This window comes from Citrus clementina, unplaced genomic scaffold, assembly GCF_000493195.1.
Source record: "Citrus clementina cultivar Clemenules unplaced genomic scaffold, Citrus_clementina_v1.0 scaffold_5, whole genome shotgun sequence".
NCBI classification, from domain to species: domain Eukaryota; kingdom Viridiplantae; phylum Streptophyta; class Magnoliopsida; order Sapindales; family Rutaceae; genus Citrus; species Citrus x clementina.
The window spans coordinates 26,865,455-26,890,787 of record NW_006262201.1 but is presented as its reverse complement, the minus strand read 5'-3'; the positions used below and the strand labels follow the sequence as shown (position 1 = coordinate 26,890,787).

Below are 25,333 nucleotides of genomic sequence, written 5' to 3'. Positions count from 1 at the left end.
TTATAATAAATGTAAATAAAAGAGTAGTTAAAAATAAAGATAATATTATAAACTTATGATGTCATGAAGTTTTTGGCCATTATAAAAATAACAGGAGTAAATAATATATATTGATTAGTATAAGAAAATAGTATATATTGATTAGTATAAGAGAGGAATTGGCAATCCCCCTAACTAATAAAATAGGTTTGGAGTTGGAACCCACTTACAGAGATGGTTTACTCTTTCCATTCTTCCCATCCACTGAATTGACATCCTTTCCTCCAGTCATTCTTAAAACTTCATTACGTGTGGTGTCTGTAAACCATCTCTTCATCTCTACCAACAGCACCGTATCAGTGGTTTTGTTCTTATCCGAAGACTTTTTTTTTCTTTTGTTTTTTTGATGAATGACCAAGATCCGACTCTGATTACAACAGATTCGGGAAGAGTTAATAGGAGAAAAATATCCAAAATGAAGAAGAAACTTTTCTCGAGTTTTTGTTCTCATTTGTTTTCTTGAACTTGTGATGACATCAAGTAGCGTTGAAGCTGGTACCTGTAACCTGAGTGGCAAGATCAGAGGTAAGAAGCCTCCACTAGGACGTACAATATTGCACTCAAGAAAACTATTCTGACTTCTGCAAACAAGGAAAGATAGCTTTATTGCATTTTCGGCATTTTGCGTCTTTGCAAAATGGTATTGGATTCACAGCTTAGTCGTGATGGATTCAGAGCTTAGTCCTGATAAAAGTTCGTTTAATACTAGATATTTATGACTAATGATAATTCGAACATTTATATTCAAGTAGAAGAAGGCCTAACGGGTAAGAGTAAACAAGCAAAAAACACACCAATACTTGCCACAAAAGTTTATTAGATATATTACATCGAGAATCAATTTAACCGTACAAAGAAGCCGAAAGACGTGGAGAGACAAGTACTTCAAGTGGTGTAGATTTCTCTACGGTCAACCCTAATCTCTCCCCCATGTCCAATGGTTCATTTGATGGGGTTGCAATATCAAAGCCATGAGGTAAAGAAGCAAGTGTAAATTGCATAACTTGGAGGGCGAATGAAACTCCAGGACACATTCTTCTGCCACTACTAAAAGGTAACAATTCAAAATTTTGTCCCCTGACATCAGTATCCTTGTGCCTTGTCAAAAATCTTTCTGGCTGAAACTTACAAGGCTCTTCCCAGACATGTGGATCGCGTTGAAGCTTCCAAACGTTGATAAAAAGTTGTGTGCCGCTGGGAAAATTGTAACCACTTACTGTGCACTCTTCCATAGACTCGTGTAGAAAAAAGAGTGGCGCAGCAGGATATAAACGCATTGCTTCTTTAAGAATGGCATGTAAGTAAACTAAATTTTTTTATATCTGATTCATTCACTTGCCTTTTTGTGCCCACCTGAATATCTAGTTCATTTCGAGCCTTGTTTAGAATATCATGATGATTGAGAAGCGGGGAGATAATCCATGTCAATGTAACAGCTGTGGTGTCTGTTGCCGCTAAGATGAGAGCCTGCAAAATTGGTAGTGTATACAACGTTGTCATGCTTTCATATATATGCATATTACACTTATTTACAATGCAACTTAATTAAATTCCATTAAAGACTCAATTTTTTTGGGTATCTTTTGGCTTTTACTGACAGATCAATTCCACCAACATATTATCAAAAACTTATCCTAAAATGTAGGTCCCAATTGACTAAGGCAATAATGAACAGATGATGATTTCCTTGACTTTTTGGTTCACCATTTTACCCAATCGACTGATTGGGAGACAACAGAATAATAAATATTATCAATTCACAACTTGCAGATTTAATTGCTTTCATTTAGAAATCTCATCTTGAAGAATGATGTAAACAACTATTTGAATGATTATAAGTGTAAAATGGTTTAAAAGCATATAATATTCAATTAAGAGATTGATACCACTAGTTCTGTTGTTTAGATCTCTTGAGTGAAAAGAAGAAGTCCGAGCAAAGTCTTATTTCATTGATAAGGAACAACCTTCCTACAACTTAAGACCTGAGTTTGAGCCTCATTAGTGTGCGGTTAATATAAATAAAAGAATAAAATAAAAAAGAAGAGGTCTTGATTTTTCAAACTCTAGAGGGGATTGAGTCGCCCATAAACTAAACCTAAAAGAAAAATTTCGGTTAAGAGAGTGATACGAGCAATTTCAGAAGAAGGTTCACGGAGGTTTAGACAGGAAGAGAGATAGAAAGTTGGATATTAATTAGCTTGATGCCTTTATTGAATTCAGAGCTGGCCTTTTTAAAGGCTTACAACACAAATATCTAACTAGAAATAAGGAATAAAAATACCCAAATATAAGGAGATAATGCAGCACCATGTGCCACGATTCCCCCATGAAATTTATTCGGTTCTATTCTAAAGCAACAAAACTACTAACAGCTAACTTACTCCACTTGACTAGGTCTTACAATCAGCAACAAAGTAGTGACCGCAAATAGCACATATCAATCCACCCCCCTAAAATGCGACTTGTCCGCAAGGAGAAAGTCAGGATACTGCCGAGTAAAACGCCATTGATTCTCCCAGGTGGCATCTTCCTTGGGTGCACCAGCCCATTTTACAAGAATCTCAGTTTTGGGACGATATTTGCCTTTACGAATAATGCGAGTATCCAAGATAGCCTCTGGTTGTGGAAGAATGGTGAAGTCGCCGCTTGTAGGAGGCAAAGTAGGAGAAGAATGAACTGAACCCACTCTTTTCTTCAAAAGACTCACATGGAACACGTCATGAATTTGAGACCCAACTGGAAGCTGCAGCCGGTAAGCAACATGCCCTACACGAGCAAGAATTTTGTACAGTCCAAAGAATCGTGGTGCCAACTTAAGTGAGCTACGAAAAATCACCGAATGTTGACGATACAGTTGCAACTTAAGGTACACATAATCACCAACCTCATAAACAATATCACGACGATGTTGGTCTGCCTGTGATTTCATTCGATCACGAGCCATGATAACATTTTGACGTAAGTCTCACAATATTTCCTCTCGAGAACGCAAAAAATCATCTACTGCCTGAACTTTAGTAGTATCGGGAACATAGGATAGCAATGAGGGAGGAGGTACACCATATACAAACTCAAATGGAGAAACTTTAGTTGATGAGTGAATGGTTGTATTATAGCTGTACTCAGCCCAAGGCAACCAATCAATCCACTTTTTAGGCTGGTCATGAGTGAAACAACGTAGATACTGTTCCAAAACTTGATTGACAACCTCAGTTTGTCCATCCGTTTGTGGATGATAACTAGAGCTCATTGAGAGAGTGCAGCCTTGTAACTGAAATAAGGACTTCCAAAAAGAACTAAGAAAAACACGGTCTCGGTCACTGACAATAGAGATTGGCACACCATTTAAGCGAACAATTTCCCGTACAAATGCCTTTGCTACTGTCAAGGCTGTATAAGGATGCTTTAAAGGAATAAAGTGGTTGTATTTTGACAATCTATCAACAACGACCATGATAACAGTATAGCCTTGGGATGGAGGCAAACCATCTATGAAATCCATAGAGACTGCAGTCCAAATTCTTTCCGGCACTGGCAATGGTTAAAGTAGGCCCGCAGGTTGTAGACATTCTGTTTTACAACGTTGACATATATCACAACCGCGTATATATTCCTTGATTGTCGTTCGCATTCCAGGCCAAGTAAAATTCTTTTTGAGTCTGCTGAGTGTCTTATGGTAACCAAAGTGGCCACCTGTTGGTGATGAGTGCCCTTCTGATAAGATTGCACGAACTAGAGTAGAAATAGGACTCAATAGAAGTTTTCCTTTTTTAATCCAAACACCTCCTCTTTTAAGGCACTGAGATTCATCAGAACTGGACAACTTGGCATAAAAAGGATCTTGAGAAACTTCTTGTTGGAGAGTAGACCACCAATCAGCAACGGGCAAGGAAATTGCGAAAAAATGAAAATTTGTAATGCGGGATAAAGCATCAGCTCTCTGATTCTCTTTACCCCGCTTGTACTGGATAGTGTAGTCATAACCCAAAAGTTTTGGTAGCCACCGTGTTTGAGCAGGAGTGGTAATACGTTGCTCAAGTAAATATTTCAAACTCCTTTGGTCTGTTTGGATGATGAAAGGTTTGCCTAGCAGATATGGACGCCATTTCCGAATTGCCTTAACAATGGCTAACATTTCTTTCTCATATGTGGACTGTTGTGTAAATTTTATTGAACTCGCAAGTGCACGAATCTATTGTAGAATAGATTAATGGTGACGAGTGTCGATCCCACGAGGAGGTGGATTTTAATTGTGTGTAGAATTAATTTTCTAAATTGGTGGTTGGATTTGTGGTGAAAATGATTTAGATTATCCTAAAATTGAAATTTAAATGGCGAGAATAAATTGAATAGAAATCTATTAAAATGACGTACTTGGGTATCTGTATCCGTATCAACATGCATCATGGGCTAAATATTTATTATTAATACCAATTAAATCATGAGGGGGGAATCCACACCTCATGAACCACACTATAATCAATATGATGCTAAGGGCTTATCGTGCCAAATAATAATAACCTTGTACTAGAGAGCCGGTGAAACCAAGACGGTATCTAGACAAGATTATTATTATTTATCGACGAAAAGTCAAATCATCCACAAAAATTAGAGGGGAAAAGAAAATAAATTTACCAAATAAAGCCCATGACACATGTTGAGACTTCACCTTCAACCCAACCTTGAAAGAAAATTAGCTACTCATAATTGAACTAGGGGTAAAATGGAAATTTATTAAAATACGTAGAAAATACAAGATGGAGAGGGAATTACAGAAAATGGATCCCGAAAATGGATTCAGAGATATCAAATTAGGGGGGGGAAGAACCCTTTTTTATAGATACATTGAGTAAATCATGGCCATCGGATTAAAAACAGTTTGGACGCTCAGGATTGCGCCATATCATTAGTCAACAGTACGCGGTTTGACCACATGGGTGAACAGTAACACGGTTTGACCCAGCTTTGAACAGTAACGCGATTTGGTTGAAAATAATCCTGTGTAATGCATGTACCGTACGCGCAAGTTTTGGTCCACTAATATGCTGCCACGTCACTATCAATAGTTCATAAGAATTTTAGACCAACAGGATCATGACACCTCATCAGTCAATGCCACATCATCGGTCAATGCCACGTCATCGATCCGTCTATGTGAACAGTGTCGTGAACAGTAACGTAGACAGTACCGTACATGTGAACAATGCCATTTTTCCTTTTATGTTCCTCCTAAGGTTTTCTACCGTCTTGAGTTCAAAAGTGATGTCAATTTTGCCGTTTGATCTCTCGTTTATTGTGAAATGACTATGTTGCCCCTAAAATACACAAAATACTTAATTAAAATAAAACACACATAATTAAATTACAAGAACCTTAAATACATAAAAGTAAGGGTTGTTAGTAAGACTTGAAATGTAAAATGACGATTTTCTCCTTTATAAATATACATTTTCTAACACTCAACATGGACAATGCCAAAGCTGACCCTTTAAGTGCTTCACTAAAAAATGCTACTGGTTGGTTTTGTTGCGTCAATATAGCACCGATTCCCTTGTTACTTGCATCACTTTCAATCACAAAAGGTTGTGTAAAATCAGGAAGACGCAGCACTGGGGGAGAAGTAAGGGCATGCTTAAGTTGTGCAAAAGCAGTGGATGCTTCCTGAGTCCAAAGAAATCTTTCCTTTGTCAACAAACGTGTCAATGGAGCAGCAAGTTCTCCAAACCCACGAATAAATTTCCTATAATACCCGGCCAAACCAAGGAAACCACGAACTCCCCGAGAAGAATAAGGAATCGGCCAGTCCATAACAGCCTTGATTTTTGCGGGGTCGACTGCGACACCTTCTAAGGAAATGAGGTGGCCCAAATAGTCAACCTGTAAAACGCCAAAACAAAATTTTGATTTTTTAGTAAACAAAGTGTTATGTGACAATATTACTAGTACATTGCGAAGATATTGTAAATGCTCAGTCCAGGTTCGACTGTACACCAATATGTCATCGAAGAACACTAAGACAAACTTTCGAAGATAGGGCCGAAACAAGTCATTCATAAGACTCTGAAAGGTAGAAGGAGCATTTGTAAGACCAAATGGCATGACCACAAATTCATAGTGGCCTGCATGTGTACGAAAAGCCGTTTTGTGAATATCTTCCTCTCGGACTCTTATTTGATGGTACCCGGATCGAAGGTCCAATTTGGAGAAGTACTTTGCACCATGCAACTCGTCGAGCAACTCATCAATTACTGGTATAAGATATTTGTCTTTTACTGTGATGTTATTGAGAGCACGATAGTCAACACAAAATCTCCATGTGCCATCCACTTTTTTAACTAACAAAACAGGAGAGGAAAAAGGACTCGTACTAGGACGAATCAAACCATAGTCAAGAAATTCATGCACCATCTGCTCAATTTCAGCCTTTTGGTAGTGGGGGTACTGATATGGACGTACACTAATTGGCTCTTGATTCGGTCAAAGTGTTATTTGGTGATCATGTGTCCTTGGCGGGGGTAAAGATGTTGGAGTAGAGAAGACATGAGAGAATTCAGTAAGGAGATATTCAAGGTCAGCTGGATGTGGGGTTGATTCATAGGAGTATTGTGTAGGGATTACTTGTAAAAAGAAACTCATACCAGATACATGCAGCAATTCCTTAGTAGTCATAGGAACCAGGTTAGGTTGTTGAAGGCCCTGGAAAGTGCAAACTTTGCCATTTTGTTGAAATGTCATTTTGAGTTGTCGATAGTCCGTCTCGACGGGACCCAAAGTCTCCAGCCATTGCACCCCAAGCACAGCTTGACAAGCAGCCACATGCAATACAAAAAAATCAGCTTGGATTGGATGACCTTGAATTTCCAAAGTAAGCGCTAGGCAACGACCAGAACAATCAACCTTCTCTCCATTCCCGACCATTACTTGAAGTGTTTTGTCTCGGATCACTGGAAGTCCACATTTAGTTACAACAGACTGGTCAAGAAAATTGTGAGTGCTGCCGCCATCGATGAGCACTGTGAGGTCCCTATTTTTCAACTTACCGAGGACTCGAAGGGTTTGTGGGTGGGTAGTTCCTGCCATAGCGTGGAGAGATATTTCCGGTAAAGATGTAAAAGAGATATCATCATCAGAAGGCTCAGTTTTAGCCGAGTCTACAACAGTTGTAAGGTCTTCCAACATAAAGAGTTGTGGTCGCTCGCAACGATGTCCGGGCACGTACTTCTCGTCGCAATAGTAACAAAGACCTTTTTCTCGGCGGGCTTTGGCTTCCTGCCCAGTTATCCATCGAAAAAGAAGTTGAGAGAGAGTTGCCATAGGTGTGGTCTTCTGTGGAGGAGAAGGACCAATGATGCCCGCAGTTGTATTCGGTTGCAGTCTAGATGGTGGTGTTGTGGATGCAGGACGGGTAGGGAAACTTGGCCGACGCTGCAAGTTATTCTTTTCTTCAATCAAACGAGCCATGCTAATAGCATCTGAGAGAGTGTGTGGTTGCTTAACGTGAATGTCCAGCCGCACGTCATCTTTGAGCCCTGCAATGAAGCTTCCAATGAGATGACTCTCAGGCAAATTATCCACACGGTGAGAAAGCTACTCAAATTGTTCTTGATAAGCAGCCACGGTGGTGACTTGTTTAAGACGACCTAATGCTTCTGACGGGTCATCATAATTCGTCGGTCCAAAATGACGAAGAATGGCTTGAGTGAATTCTACCCATGTGGAAGGACCTCGAAACTTTGTGAACCATCGATACCATTGTAATGCAACCCCTCTAAATGAAATGAAGCAAGTTGAACTTGCTGCTGAGGATTAATTCCTTTAAACTCAAAATATTGTTCCGCTTTAAAAATCCAACCAGTTGGATCACTACCTCCAAAGGTCGGGAAGTTCAGTTTCAGGTGCGCTTGGTTGTGGTTGTGAGTAGCATTGGATGTGTGAATCTGATTCAGAAATGAGGTAGGTCGATGTGACGATTCTCCTGGTTCGAAAGGGTTTACTTCTGTAGCAGCTGAGTTGGTGGTAGAGTTGACTCGAAGTGCTTGTAGTTCAGCGAGGACTGTTTGAAGGGTTGCATTAACTTGATTGAAGTTGTTATTGAGGCAGTCAAAGTTTGATTCATGTCGAGTTAAGATTTCGTTGACTTCATTCTTGAATTCAGCATTTGTTTTGCCACGAGTGTCCATGAAAGGAACCGTGCTCTGATACCACTGATACGAGCAATTTCAGAAAAAGGTTCACGGAGGTTTAAACAGGAAGAGAGATAGAAAGTTGGATATTAATTGGCTCGATGCCTTTATTGAATTCAGAGCTGGCCTTTTTAAAGGCTTACAACACAAATATCTAACTAGAAATAAGGAATAAAAATACCAAAATATAAGGAGATAATGCAGCACTATGTGCCACGATTCCCCCATGAAATTTATTTCGTTATATTCTAAAGCAACAAAACTACTAACAGCTAACTTACTCCACTTGACTAGGTCTTACAATCAGCAACAAAGTAGTGACCGCAAATAGTACATATCAGAGAGGCATGCTATTCACTTTACTCTGATCTCGAGCACTTCATGGATGAAGACGACTCTTAATAGATATAGATGGCACCCCTCCTCCTTCCTTTTACTGTTGGGCTACATTTACATTTGGGGTAGATGAGCACCCTTGACTTGCTGCTTGAGCAGATCCGGATTCGTTCTATGTCGTCTCAAAGACGTCCGGTTCCCAATACCAGGCAAATAGCTTTATTGATTTTATCAACATCACGACCATAATATTGCTCTGTATCTCCTCAAATCGAACGCATCGCATACATAAAATCTTCTTCTTCTTTATTCATTTCCTGAGAATCTCTCTTCCTCTTGTGCTCTTCTAACCATCCTTGAACAACAAAGTCTAATTCTTTGGCAATCTTCTTCATTGACCTCTCATCACCCCCTATATCCAACCATATCAAAAACGGCAATGCATCTGACACAACAAACTTACCACTCATTTAAAAAAATCTCCTTAATAGTTCTTTCCATTCTTCACTATCCATTGAATTGCATCCCTTTCCTACAATCATTTTTAAAACCACATTACGGATGCTGTCTGCAAGCCATCTCTTCATCTCTACCAACAACATCTTATTAGTGCTTTTGTTGTTGTCCCATAACTGGTATAACTCCTTCAAACAAGTCTTCAACTCGTACTCTCGTACATGCTTGAGCTTCTCAAGCCGATAGTTCGAGAGAAGCTCAAGTGTGGCTATCTTGTGTGTCTCTCGCCAGTAAAAGTCGTATGGGCTAAACCCAAACATGGAAAAATTGTAGCCTAAAATCTCCGCGGCTAGAGTTTTTGGACGGCTGGCAAAGACTTTGTCGTGTGTAGTAAGACACTCTTTAGCCATCTCCCAATTACTCACAACTAATGCTCGATTTATGCCCATCTTGATTGTGAAGATTGGTCCATACTTGTCAGCCATGCAGCCCAACACCCTGTGAGGAGGTTCTGGCCCTCCTAAGAGGTGTAGATGGCCAACCACAGGCCATGCTCCCTCAGCTTCTGGTGCTCCCCTCTTTTTATTGCTTGTGTATTTTCTAAGCAAATTTCGTCAAACTAACAACGAGGTGTATAGAATGATTAAAAAAGTGATTAAAATTGCTGCGACAGTACTTGTTTGAGACGAACCGAGAAAGTCCATGGCTGCTACCACTAAAATTTCTCGAGTGGTAGTAGGTGTAAAATTTGATAGCAGTTGCCTAATTTCTTTATATTGAGTAAGTTTTTTTTGTCCTTTTTAGAATTGAATTGGTATAAATAATAAGAAAAGTAACGTTGTGCTATCAATAAAGGTGGCGAACGGGCCGGGCAGTACGTGGCATGGTATGTGTCCGTACAGTACAGTATATGTTCATACAATATGGTATGGCACGAGCACGTTTCGATAAGGCACACGGCACAACATGACACGCATATAGTCGGGTAGGGCTTAAATTTTTAGGTACGTGCGCCTTAAAAGCAGGACACGTAAAAAGACACGTAATAAGTATGTTTCATTGGTGGGCTAGCACACGGCCCGTGAGCCATCAATAGCATGTGAGACAAAGTATATTAAAGTAAATTTTTTAATAAAAAGTAAAAATAAATGTTATGATTTTACAAATACTTTAAAATTAAATTTTTAATATATTTTATTAAATTAATTTAAGTCTTAGATTTAAAAAAATTCTAATTATTTTTTATTTATCATTTATTAAATGAATAAATAAATATCATAATTTTAATAAATAAAATTATAAATATCACGATTTTATAAATCATATATCAAAATTTTATGACAATTAATATTTCATTTATGAAATCGTAACTTAGTTATTGGATATATGTTTCATTTGTGATTTGTGAATAAAATATTTTTCATATTTATTAACAAAAAAATAAAATTATGAACGAAATATTTTATTTATTTTTATTTATACACAAAACATAAAATAAAAAGTTGTATTTCATTCAATGGAGTTCAAGTCCAATTATAATAGTAATAGTTCAAATAAAATTAGTTGTAATTTACTTCAGTGCAGTTCAAATAATATTGTTGTATTATAATTGAATTGGTAATTGTGAAATTAAATATTTAAATATATAGTTACAAAATTATGATAAACTGATAATAAAATGTTAATTGTTCTCTTAATAGTTAATAAAAATTATTATTATTATTATTATTATTATTGTTATTATTATTAAATGGGCTGATGAGCTTGAAAAAGCCTGCTAGATACATGTGCTTAAAAAACCATGCCAAATATGTGGGTTTAAAAAAACACGTGGCACGTGGGCTTGAAGGATACAAAAATTTGACAGGCTTTTTTTGGTATGGCCCAAACATGACACGCGTGGACTCGTGAGCCGTGCTGAGCTTAACAAAAAATAATTGGGTACGGCACGGCATCACCCACCAACGTACCGCCCTCACGGTTTTTGTTTATGCCGACACAACCCTTTGGCCACCTTTAGCTATCAAGACTTGGAGGCTTTCAGTTGTTTCAAGGTGAAAGAAAAAAATGTCAACAGATAAATTTAAGTAGAATACAGTTACAATTCCTTTGATACTACTATTACAATTGGAAAGTGTAAAAAGACAAAATAGTTGTAAGCTTATATACTAAATTGTCAAAACTGGCAGCTAAAACGTCATATTTCAAACTTGGAAAATTGGCAGCACTAATGTTACTGGTGATAGTACTTGTTGATTAGTTGAGACACACATATCTAGGCCCATTCAAAAGTTAATCCAAGCCATAATGACGAGTAATGAGGAGCCGACGTAATGAACGCAAAGAGAAATGTTATAGAATAAATTATTGAGGGTAGGCGCTAAGTTAGGCCCTCCCATTATTGAGACATTTGTGATTGATGTGAAGAAAATTATGAACATGTCACTCTCCAGTCTCTATCCGAATAATTGAGAGCAACGTACTTGCCAAATATGAATTATTCGTATTCAGCACAGTTCAGATAATAATTCTATATCCACATGGTCCCCATATTAAGTAATTTATTTAGTATATAAAGATTATATGAAAATTTTATAATAACATGATTAAAATTACAACATTAATATCGTGATAAATATAAATTTTATAAATTATATATATAAATAGTTAAAAAGTAGAATAAATAAATAAATTAATGTAAGAGTGTTAAATTGGTGTTTTAGAATTACAAACAAAACAAACACTTATAAAAATAACATAAAATTTGTAAATTCTTATAAAAATAACATAAAATTTGTAAATTAACATTAAACTTTAATTAAAAAAAATAGTTTATTTATTTAATTTATTAAGCAAAGAAAAAGTTCTCATCATTGAAAATAAAAAATTGAATTGAAAATAATTGGAATAAATTTTATTAAATTGGTATAAACATAAATTCTATATTCATCCAGTGCATTTATAATTTTTTTTAAAATTTTTATCATAGTATTTGTTTACTGCACATATTAATTAAGAAAAATTATTTTTCTTGATATGGATCAAGCCAAAAAGAAAAAAAAAGATATTATTATATTATTAGACATATATGTTATATCTATAAAATTGGACATAGTTTCCAATTTTATACATATTTGATATAGTTTCAAACTTTTATTTCTACTTGTATTTAATTCATTAGGGATGGCTTGAATAAGGAGTCATTGGATGATATCATTTTGTCTCTTGAAACACATCTCAGTGGATATGTACAAGGAGCGATTCTCCAGTTATGACCATTATTCCAGAAAGAGCATGCACGATATAGTCTTGGGAATCTGACTATAAACGACCATGTTTGCCAGTTTATAAGAAAACTGGATGAGAAGCCTATTCTCGACCCATAGAGGGCGTTTAAGCCGTTTCTGAACGTAAAACTAGAGGAAAATGTGAGCCACAGTTACAACTACTTGTACATATCGTTTTACTTCACTGTTATTTTATTTTACTGTTGTTTTATCATTTGCATTATTATTTTTAATAATTTTATTTTATCATTGTTTCTTTTCCTTTTTACTGTTTCCTTTTTTACTCTCGAGCCATGTGTTTTACGCGTTAATTGACACAAACATGTTACCTTATACACATCTGTGACCCACTATCACCAAGATTCTTAAATATGATTTGTTTTGCATTCACAAATTGTTTTTGAAAACATCCCAATGGCAGCTACTTCAAATAAACAATTCAAAAATATTTGTGTGCTTTCTGGATTTAACTATGGCAAACATAAAGAATTCGTTGAGGCAGCCATAGATCTTGGTCGAAGCATAGCAGAGAGAAAATTACACTTGGTGTATGGAGGAGGTAATCGAGGGTTATCAAAATTGGTCTCAGAAGCTGCTTTTGTCAGAGAAAGCCAAGTGTTAGGCATCATCCCAAGAGCCCTAAAACATTTGGACAGTTTGTCAGACTCATCGACTGGAGAAGAGTTAGTCGTCTCAGGTATGCAAGAAAGAATAACTGAAATGCTTAATCATACTGATACTTTTATTTTCCTTCCAGGAGATCTTGCAACTCTAGAGGCACTTATCACATTAGCATCTTGGGCCCATCTGCACATTCACCATAAACTCATCGGTTTGTTAAATGTCAATAACTTTTATGATGACTTTATCGCATTTCTTAACCATGCAATAAAAAACTATTTCATTCATTCCACAGCGAAAAAAATTTTTATTTGTGCTCACACTACTAATGAACTACTTGATCTATTACAAGCTTATAGACCAGAGCCAGACCCCAGGACCTTTGTGTTGGAGTCTCCAAATAATGGTGGTAACAGTAGCTGCAGTAAGAAGTATAAATTAGATTTAACTCTCTGCTTGTAAATATTTTCTTCTGTGTTGCACCATCCAGGTGATGTCTTCTAAACTCCACTTCTTTCCTTTAAAATATTGAGGACGACAATGTTTTATTCTGGTTGGGGGGAGGGAATAATTGACAATTGTGGAATCTTATGTAAGTTTTTACTAATTTTTGTTGTAGAGACTAACCGTGGCTAACTTTTTTTGTTGAAGATGGCTGAATATGGAGTGTAGGTACTCTAGAAACGCATCTTTTTCCTTTAAAAAAAATCAAACAAAAAAATTCTAGACGTTTTCTTTTTCTTTATTAAGTTTTGACAATCATTTTTTTTAACTTCTTCTTTCTAATTTCTCCTTTACAAATATACACTTTCAAATTTTTGAGTCGAAGATGGCTGAATATAGAGTGTAGTGCCTCTAGAAACGCATCTTCTTAGTTTAAAAAAAAAAACCCATTTTCTTTTTCTATCATTTTAAGTTTAACTTTTCTAATTAGCTTTTCTACGTCATTTTCACCTTTCTACATGCATATTTTCTTTTCATGTTTAGAATAGGTTGGGGGGTAGATTGTCGTTTAAAAAAAAAAGTTGTGTGATATTTTTTAACATTGGATAATATGATGATTTTTAAATTTTAGTATTCATATTATCTTTGGTCTTAAGTAATATTACGTTATGTTTGCTACTCCACATATTGATGTCGGAGACAAATATGAGTTGCTTGAAGGAATGCACATGTCATAATAAATACCAAGTAAGTTTTTAAGCCTGTCATTTTTCTTGGATAGTAACCCATTTTTCTTATTCATCATACAATTTAGCAGTTTATTATTTTATATACGATCTCTAGATTTCTTTTGAGTCAACCCTCTAAAAACAAAATTTGTAAGATAAAAAATAAAAAAAAGAAGAAAAAAATGTGTGTTACTACATCTGGAGGTCCATCTAACTAGTAGATATGGAAGATTATTTAGAGCCCTAAAAGACGATGGAAATGCCATCTTTGACCCGCTTGAGCCTTTCTAGCCATCCCTTTTGTGAAAAATCCATAGTTAACCATTTTGAGCCTTAAAAAAAAAAAAAATTTCTTTGTCAAAACTTATCATCTTGGCCCACTCCGATTTGGAGTAATATCCGATATTTTAAAAGTTCCATAATCTATTTATGTTTGAGAAAAATGTAAATAATTATTTTGTTCAGTGAAGTTGTGCCAAACAAAAAAATTGTTGTTTAAAAAAAAGAAAAAAATAATAATAATAGGTGAAATCCACCTTGTAATTTCCAAAAGATCTCTACTTTTTCTCAAACATATATGTTGTTTTCCTTATTTACCCTCCTTTGTTAGCAATGTCCCTAACCTACGTTACATCCTAATAAAAGTCCTTCCTGATTTTAGAGAGCTATAGTTTGAAGTAAAAACTATATATATGGGCTAAAAAGATGTAGTGGTGCATAAAAAAAAAGAAATAAATAAATAAATTGGGTTGACTAGCATTATTATTATTTTTTACTTGAGATCGTATTATTTCTAAGCTGAGGGCATATTTCTTTCATCTTGGTGAGAGCATGTGATATTACTTCTTTATTATTTTCTCTCAATTACCATTCATTGGAGTAACTATTTTTATTGGGTTTAATTTCCTTGTGAGAGTGTCACTACTTCTAGTGAGATTTTGGGGTTTGACTTGTCATTCTTGAAAGTAGCTGTGACAAAGTCTACTAGGCTAATTCATGTGAATGATTGATGTGGGTGTGATGTTTCTTTAGACTGAAAATAATGCTTATACTTTTATTTGATTACTATCATTAGTCTGATTGAATAAGCACAATTATTTTTAAAAAAAATTCATTTTGGTTTTGAATTTTGTTTTCGCTTTATTTGCTAGGGACTAGCAATAAGCTAGTTTGGGGGTGTGTTGAGTGTTAGAAAGTGTATATTTATAAAGGAGAAAATCATCATTTTACATTTCAAGTTTTACTAACATTTATACTTTTATGTGTTTTAGTCTCTCGTAATTTAATTATGTGTGTTTTATTTTAATTAAGTATTTTATCTATTTTAGGGACATCATGGTCATTTTACAATGAACCAGAGTTCAGACAGCAAAACAGACATAAATTTTGAACTCATGACAGTTGAAAACCTTAGGAGGAGTATAAAAGGAAAAATGACAATGTTCACATGTACGGTAGTGTCTACGTTACTGTTCACGACACTATTCACATAGACTGATCGATGATGTGACATTGACCGATGATGTGGCATTGACTGATGAGGTGTCATGATTCTATTGGAATAAAATTCTTATGTATTGTTGATCGGTGACGTGGCAACATGTTAGTGGACTAAAAATCGCGCGTACGGTACATACATATACATGGGATTATTTACAACCAAACCGCGTCATTGTTCAAGCCACATGACTGTTCAAACCGCGTGGTCAATCCGTATCACTATTCAAACCGCGTGGTCAAACCGCGTACTTTTGACTGATGACGTGGCGCAATTCTGAGCGTCCAAAATATTTTTAATCTGATGGCCATGATTTACTCAATGTATCTATAAAAAGGGGGTCTTCCCCCACTAATTTGGCATCCCTAAATTCATGTTTGAGTTCAATTTTCTATAATTCCTTCTCCATCTTGTATTTTCTATGTATTTTATTAAATTCTCATTTTGCCCCTAGTTTAATTATGAGTAGCTAATTTTCTTTCAAGCTTTGGTTGAAGGTGCAGTCTCAACATGTGTCATGAGTTTTATTTGGTAAATTTACTTTCTCTTCCCCTCTAATTATTGTGGATGTTTTGATTTTTCGTTGACAAATAGTAATAATCTTATCTAGATACAGCCATGGTGTCACCGGCTCCCTAGTACAAGGTTATTATTATTTGACACGATAAGCCTTTAGCACTATATTGATTAGAGTGTGGTTCATGAGGAGTGGAATCCCCCTTCATGATTTAATTGACATTAATAAGGAATATTTAGCCCATGGTGCATATTGATGCAGATCCAGATACGCAAGTACGTCATTTCAATAGATTTCGCTTCATTTTATTCTCGCCATTTTAGTTCAAATTTTAGGATAATCTAATTTACTTTCACCACAAATCCAACCATCCTCATAGAAAATTAACTCTACATATAATTAAAATACATCTCCTCGTAGGATCGACACTCGTCACCATGAATCTATTTTACAATAGATTCGTGCACTTGCGAGTTTAATAAAATTTAAACAACAACAGCTCTCATTTTACTTCGTAAGGATACTCTGTCTTCTCCCTACTCTGTCTTCTCCCTCCCCTGATAAAGTAATTGCTTTGCACCACCAAATTAATTCTTCAGTGTCCATAGCTATGTTGTAGGACTCTTCTTAATTACTGTTGACTTTATTTCACCAACTACTTCTCTGACTTTGGACTGATTTTGAGCTACTGAAAATAATATTGATAATAACAAGGATTAAAGAAAGAAACAAAGAAAAGATAAGGTGAATTAGAAAAGGTTTTAAGAGACCCAATTGGTGGGTAGTAAGAAAGAGTCATAGACAACTCTATTTGGCTTTCAATTTAAGTTTTCAGAGAAAACCGAGAAGGAAGAAAGTGCATTTCAGTAGTTCTACTTTCCTTGACCTTAGATTGATTTCTAAAAGAAACTTAAGAGTAGCTTTTCCAAACCCGATTATTTCAAAATCAATTTGTAAGGTACAATATCGAAATTGTCCTTCACAAACATTTGTTTACCAAAAATACCCTTACACAATAATTAATTAATATTTAAATGTTATAAATTAAATTTTGAAATAAAAAATAATTGCGGGCATATAGTGCCAACAATTTGTCATCAGCGAGAAAGTTGTCCTTCGATGGTAAATCTGGTACCAGTGGACTTGAAGCTTCATGATCTACATGATGGTATCGGTCTTTGTAGAGAAAATAATCCAGTGGTGGCATAAATGCCGCTCAAATGTGACGACAATATAGCACCGTCGTCTAACCGAGGTGAGGTGACATGAATTGCCATCTCCAACAGATACAACAATTTTTTAAATAATGTTCATGTTGGCGGTGAAGCAAAAAACACCTGATTTTAACAGCCAGCTTATTTAGGAGGCCTTTCCACCACCAGCAAATTTGTTTAGCCGATAATATGGATATGGTTGCTTAGAATGTGAAATTTTGAGTCTAACGATGAAGGGAAACTTTTCCATTAGGGATGTTAAATACATCCAGATTCGCATATTAAAAAATGTGGATCCAGATATGGAAATTTAGGATCCGGATGTTAGTGCATTTGGAAAACTAGATATTCGGATCCGGATAAATTTTATTTTAGATTAAAAATTAAATTAAAAATATATATTAAAAATTACATGAAAAATTAAAAAATAAAAGAAAATTATCATTACACCACCTTTCTTTTGTTTTATGTTTATCCAACCACTACAAAATTCTAACATGTTCTCTACACCACATTTCTTTTTAAATTTATATCAATTAGTCATTTTTGCACTAACCCCATTAAATGATTTAAACGAAATAACAATTTTACCCCTAAATAATTAAAAGATAATTTTATCTTATAAAGTTTTGAAAAATAAAAGAAATTATAATTATAAAAATACCCCTAAATTTAAAAAAATAAATCCAAAATAGATGTGCTTAGCTGATTTTTATTAAATTTAGATTTTGCAAAATTTTAATCATTATTTTTATTAAAAATTTATAATTTTACAAAATTTTAATAAAAAATAACTGAATTTATTTATTAAAAATTATAATTTTGTAAAATGTTATTAAAATAACTGAATTTATTTATTAAAAAAAATCCCAAATTTTAATAATTTAAGGGATTTTTATTAAATCCCAAAATTTTGTAATTATTTGAATAATTATAATTTTTTTAAAATAATTTTTATTAAAAATAAAAATTCTAATTTTTGGATTTATTTCTTTATTAAATGTAGAGGTATTTTTATAATTATAATTTTTTTATTTTTAAAATTTTTACAAGATAAAATGATATCTTAATTTATTTAGGGGTCAAATTATCATTTCGTTTAAATTATTTAACGGTGTTAGTGCAAAAGTGGGTAATTGATACAAATTTTAAAAGAAATGTGGTGCAGAAAGCATGTTAGAATTTTGTGGTGGTTGGATGAACATAAGGCAAACAAAAGGCGGTGCAATGATAATTTTCCAAAAATAAATTTTATTTGTGGATTTATGATGTTGTTCTATACTATTCATGTTGACTTATTAATTGTTGGATCATTATTGAATTTTATTTGATATTATTAGGTAAATTATTGAATTTTATTTTTCAATTAAAATTTAAATTAAATATATATATTAAAAATTAAAATTTATTTGTGGATTTATGATTTTGTTGTATCTTATTCATGTTGAATTATTAATTTTGGATTATGATTGAATTTTATATTGTACGTTATTCATGTTGAATTAGTATTTGTTGAATTATGATTGGATTTTATTTGATATTATTAGGTAAATTATTGAATTTTTAAATTATTTATTAAATTATTAAATTATTAAATTTTAATTTTTGCAGATCTGGATATCCGGAATATCCGCCCGCATTCATTGCGGATATTACTTGCATCCGATCCGCATCTTTTTTTGCGAATCCAGATGCAAATTCAGTTTTAAAAATTTACATCCGGATTCAAATTCGGATGCAGATGTACCTACATCCGGACCCGGATCCAGATTTTGCCTACCCTATTTTCCATCTTTGTCAATGACAATGGCACAGTTTCCAACTAACGAAATTTCAACCTCCATTCATTTATTTCTTGTTATTAAGTATTTTTCTTATTACTTAGCATTTGATATTGACTAATGATTTTTTTAGAAAGATAACATAAAGTTAAAAGTTCTTATTAATGAATTGGCATTGACTGTTAATGATTAATAGAAAATATAAATGGAAAGTTGAGAAAAATTAAAATTTTTTGTTTATTAAATAATATGCTTTAAAATTAATTTTATTTGATTTCTATATAGCTATGGTGGAACGGGTACACCATACTCCTCTTTTTGTCTTTTTTTTGCTGCCACGATTGGATTTGACACAAAAGGAGTTTCAAGGGCAGGGATGTGTTGTTTGTTTATTAACAATGCAATCCCTAATATTTGCTGAAAAATTAGAAAAGTTAAAGTTCACAAAATTTTGTGCCAATATCTTTTTCTCTCAAATTCTCTCCGAATCACTAATCATCATCATTGTGTTATATTACCCACTTTTGCAAGTTATAATCAAGAAATCAAACATGCCAGATGCGTCAAAGACAATGAAAACTAAGACAAACTTTGAATTTTTGTTAAAACTCTCACTTTTGATCATTTGCTAAAATATTCTTTTTACTTAAGAAAACAAACTCATTAACCTAATAAGAGGAGTTTTACTGAAAAAAAAAATTATTATAATAGTTATCCAATCATTAGAAAGCCCTAGAGTTAGATTATTTAAGGAGAAAATTGAGAGACACGTGGAGGAGAAGAAGGGAAGAAGACACGTAATAAAATATGAAAATTTTCAAATTTATTAGACCTGAATTTCATTGTATAATGAATAGATTATGGGTACAAAAATATAACTATGTGATTTTTTTTTGTATAAAAGTTTAATTCATTATTACTTATGTGATATAGAGCAAATGAATCTTAAGGCAATAAGGAAGTAGCTTCAATGAGAATGTCAAGTTTCTTTTATTGATTGCAATTGGTTGATTACAAGTTTAATTGAAAATGGAAAAAAAAATCCAGAAGAATGCGTAGGTGAGGGGTTGAATAAAGAGGAAAAACATATTATTTTAATAAACTGTAAATAAAGAAGAGATTTGGGGGTGCAACCAAAAAAGACAAAAAGAAGGGGTATGGGGCACCCGTTGAACCGTAGCTCAATCCTTCTATATAACCAAAATATAAATAATGTCTATTTTTGTTATTTCAACATTTTTTTTATTAATTTACCAAAAATGCATGTTAAATCATATAATAAGTAATTATATTATAATCTAAGGTTACCAAACATGTAACTAAATTATTTATAAAATTGATTGTTTCAAAATTTATCCTAAAATAGATTGTTTTGGGAAGCTAATGCAATCCAAAATATATCCTAAATTTTATTATTATGCAATACAGATTTCTACCTACATCAATATTTGCGGAGGGACATATCTACCCTAGCTGATGTATGCAGTAGAAATTTATTGAGAATCTATATTTCGAACTCTACCAATATTCAAGCAAGGGACATATCTACTCTCTAATAAAAGTGTACCCTACTTAAGTACGTGGGGGAAAATAAGCCTTTACAACTGCAAAGAATCAACCAGCCCGAACATTCAACTTTTGTTGATGGACTCGACTAGCTTACAGAATCTGTAAGGTACAGACTGCAGCATCAGCCGTTGGATGTGGTTGGATGTGGAGTGAGAAACTAAACAATAGAAAATCGGATGGTGGGATGACGGGAGATGTTTGTTACAGAATCTGTACCATAGACAGGTCCTTTGTTGATATAGTGGGCAGCCGCTAGTTTTATTTATTATTATTATTGTTTGGCACTTATTGATTTGATGTGGGACCGGATAAGATTTGCTTAATTTATTGATCAAGGATCAAACATTCAAACGTAAGAAATGAATATGGCATTGGTTTCGGCCGGCAAGTTTGACCCCAAAGGCATCTTTTCTATTATAAAATACGGTAAAGATATTTGACATTCCAGGAACTTTAGAGCCATTTGCTATCATCTCTTTTGCAAATCAGTAGATATTATACAAACAAAAGATAAACAAGATCTCTTTCCAATGTTGGTTGAAAGTGATATTGCGGGGCCCGCGCTTCTATTTTTTTTTTGAGATGGGACTTTAATTTTTTTTTAAATTATTAAATTATCGTATCAACAGATTCTAGTTTGAGCACTCCAGTAAGGTTTGATTTTCAAAATTAGGCACAGCTTACTATAGATTCATGCGGAATTAAGAGTGGCACAGCAGGATATAGACCCATTGCTTCTTTGAGAATGGCCTGTTAGTGTATACACTAAATTTTTTATGTATGTTTCATTCACATATCCTTTTTTTCCCAGCTGAATATCTAGTTCATTTTGAGCCCTTTTTAAAATATTATGGTGGTTGGGAAACAAAGAGAAAACCCATGTGAATTTTATTGTTATGGTGTCGGTTGTAACTAAGATGAGACCCTGCAAAATTGTTAGTGTGCGCAAACAAATGAATTCTGAACCCCGCAATTGAATAAAAATCGATCGACTGGACTAAATTGTATGATAAAAATGAAAATTTCCCTTATTAACCGATTGGGAAAATACAGAATAATAATAATAATAATTATTATTATTATTTTGATAAATGACCTTGACGGTGGAGAGAGCTTCATTAATAAAAATAAATGAAATTCTATTACCCACAAAGGGACATAGCGAGCCTTACGCTTTACTAGTCATAAATATTTATTAAACCGATTAGCTGCATGAATAGAAACAGAATAATTAAATATTCGCATCAATTCACAAGTTACAGATTCAGCTGCCCACGTTTGAAAATCTCATCCTCATCATCATCATCATCATCATCATCATCATCATCAATAACATTCCGACACGTGATGAGTACCAATTAGTTCAACTAATAAAATAGGTTAGGAGTTGGAACCCACTTAAAGAGATGGTTTACTCTTTCCATTCTTCCTATCCACTGAATTGACATCCTTCCTACAGTCATTCTTAAAACTTCATTACGTGTGGTGTCTGTAAACCATCTCCTCATCTCTACCAACAGCACCGTATCAGTGGTTTTGATCTTATCCGAAGACTTTTTTTTCTTTTGTTTTTTTGATGAATGACCAAGATCCGCCTCTGATTACAACAGATACGGGAAGAGTTAATAGAAGAAAAATATCCAAAATGAAGAAGAAACTTTTCTCTTAAGAGTTTTTATTCTCATTTGTTTTCTTGAACTTGTGATAACATTAAGCAGCGTTACCTGTAACCTGAGTGGCAAGATCAGAGGAAAGAAGCCTCCACTAGGACGTACAATATTGCACTCAAGAAAACTATTCTGATTTCTGCAAACAAGGAAAGCTAGCTTTATAGCATTTTCGGCATTTTGCGTCTTTGCAAAATGGTATTGGATTCACAGCTTAGTCATGATGGATTCAGAGCTTAGTCGTGATAAAAGTTCGTTTAATACTAGAAATTTATGACTAATGATAATTCGAACATTTATATTCAACTAGAAAAGGCCTAATGGGTAAGAGTAAACAAGAAAAAAACACACCAATACTTGCCATAAAAGTTTATTAGATATATTACATCGAGAATCAATTTAGCCGTACAAAGAAGCAGAAAGACGTGGAGCGACAAGTACTTCAAGTGGTGTAGATTTCTCTACGGTCAACCCTAATCCCTCCCCCATGTCCAATGGTTCATTTGATGGGGTTGCAATATCAAAGCCATGAAGTAAAGAAGCAAGTGTAAATTGCATAACTTGGAGGGCGAATGAAACTCCAGGACACATTCTTCTGCCACTACTAAAAGGTAACAATTCAAAATTTTGTCCCCTGACATCAGTATCCTTGTGCCTTGTCAAAAATCTTTCTGGCTGAAACTTACAAGGCTCTTCCCAGACATGGGGATCACGTTGAAGCTTCCAAACGTTGATAAAAAGTTGTGTGCCGCTGGGAACATTGTAACCACTTACTGTGCACTCTTCTATAGACTCGTGTGGAATTAAGAGTGGCGCAGCAGGATATAAACGCATTGCTTCTTTAAGAATGGCTTGTAAGTAAACTAATTTTTTTATATCTGATTCATTCACTTGCCTTTTTGTGCCCACCTGAATATCTAGTTCATTTCGAGCCTTGTTTAGAATATCATGATGATTGAGAAGCAGGGAGATAATCCATGTCAATGTAACAGCTGTGGTGTCCGTTGCTGCTAAGATGAGACCCTGCAAAATTGGTAGTGTATACAACATTGTTATGCTTTCATGTATATGCATATTGCACTTGTCCACAATGCAACTTAATTAAATTCCATTAAAGACGATAAGAAAAAAAATCCATTAAAGACTCAATTTTTTTGGGTATCTTTTGGCTTTTACTGACAGATCAAATCCACCAACATATTATCAAAAACTTATCCTAAAATGTAGGTCCCAATTGACTAATGCAATAATGAACAGATGACGATTTCCTTGACTTTTGGTTCACCATTTTACCCGATCGACTGATTGGGAGACAACAGAATAATAAATATTTTCAATTCACAACTTGCAGATTTAATTGCTTTCATTTAGAAATCTCATCTTCAAGAATGATGTAAACAACTATCTGAATGATTATAAGTGTAAAATCGTTTAAAAGTATATAATATTCAATTAAGAGATTGATACCACTAGTTCTTTTGTTTAGATCTCTTGAGTGAAAAGAAGAAGTCCGAGCAAAGTCTTATTTCATTGATAAGGAACAACCTTCGTACAACTTAAGACCTGAGTTTGAGCCTCATTAATGTGCGGTTAATATAAATAAAAGAATAAAATAAAAAGAAGAGGTCTTGATTTTTCAAACTCTAGAGGGGATTGAGTCGCCCATAGACTAAACCTAAAAGAAAATTTTCGGTTAAGAGAGGCATACCAGGCAAATAGCTTTATTGATTGTATCAACATCACGACCATAATATTGCTCTGTATCTCCTAAAATCGAAAGCATCACATACATAAAATCTTCTTCTTCTTGATTCATTTCCTGAGAATCTCTCTTCATCTTGTGCTCTTCTAACCATCCTTGAACAACAACGTCTAATTCTTTGGCAATCTTCTTCATTGACCTCTCATCACCCCCTATATCCAACCATCTCAAAAACGGCAATGCATCTGACACCACAAACTTACCACTCATTTCAAAAAATCTCGTTAATAGTTCTTTCCATTCTTCACTATCCATTGAATTGCATCCCTTTCCTACAATGATTCTTAAAACCACATTACGGATGCTGTCTGCAAGCCATCTCTTCATCTCTACCAACAACATCTTATTAGTGCTTTTGTTGTTGTCCCATAACTGGTATAACTCCTTCAAACAAGTCTTCAACTCGTACTCTCGTACCTGCTTGAGCTTCTCAAGCCGATGGTTCGAGAGAAGCTCAAGTGTGGCTATCTTGCGTGTCTCTCGCCAGTAAGAGCCGTATGGGCTAAACCCAAACATGGAAAAATTGTAGCCTAAAATCTCCATGGCTAGAGTTTTTGGACGGCTGGCAAAGACTTTGTCGTGTGTAGTAAGACACTCTTTAGCCATCTCCCAATTACTCACAACTAATGCTCGATTTATGCCCATCTTGATTGTGAAGATTGGTCCATACTTGTCAGCCATGCAGCCCAACACCCTGTGAGGAGGTTCTGGCCCTCCTAAGAGGTGTAGATGGCCAATCACAGGCCATGCTCCCCCAGCTTCTGGTGCTCCCCTCTTCTTCTTGCTTGTGTATTTTCTAAGCAAATTTCTTGAAACTGACAACGAGGTGTATAGAATGATTAAAAGAGTGATTAAAATTGCTGCGACAGTACTTGTTTGAGACGAACCAAGAATGTCCATGGCTGCTACCACTAAAATTTCTCGAGTGGCAGCAGGTGTAAAATTTGATAGCAGTTGCAAAATTTCCTTATATTGAGTAAGCTTTTTTCTTTTTTTTTGGTCTTTTTTAGATTGAATTGTTATAAATAATAAGAAAAATAACGTTGTGCTATCAATAAAGGTGCTCAACGGGCCGAGCGGTACATGTCCATACAGTACGGCACGGTATTAGCACGTTTCGGCAAGGTAAATTGCACAGCATGGCACACACGTGGCCGGGTAGGGCTCAAATTTTTAGGTACGTGTGGCTTAAAAGCAAGACACGCAAAAAGTCACGTAATAAACATGTTTC

The 25,333-nt window shown here is 34.6% G+C and overlaps 1 protein-coding gene and 1 pseudogene across 2 annotated transcripts; both read right to left on the bottom strand.

Moving 5' to 3' along the window:
- Window positions 1-712: 712 nt before the first annotated feature.
- Window positions 713-9,718, bottom strand: LOC18041199 (annotated as a pseudogene).
- Window positions 9,719-21,892: 12,174 nt separating this feature from the next.
- On the bottom strand, window positions 21,893-25,078 carry LOC18041198 (cytochrome P450 CYP82D47). 2 transcript variants are annotated; one of them, XR_002905619.1, is made up of 3 exons: window positions 24,049-25,078; window positions 22,398-23,363; window positions 21,893-22,270 (listed from the first exon to the last, which is right to left on the bottom strand). XR_002905619.1 is itself a non-coding variant. In XM_006432651.2 (2 exons), the coding sequence occupies exons 1-2, from the start codon at window positions 25,000-25,002 to the stop codon at window positions 22,740-22,742; spliced, it is 1,578 nt and encodes a 525-aa protein (XP_006432714.1). In that variant the 5' UTR covers window positions 25,003-25,078; the 3' UTR covers window positions 21,894-22,739. The 2 variants fall into 2 exon arrangements, 1 of the variants encoding a protein (XP_006432714.1); XM_006432651.2 differs by having other exon boundaries at window positions 21,894-23,363.
- Window positions 25,079-25,333: the final 255 nt, after the last annotated feature.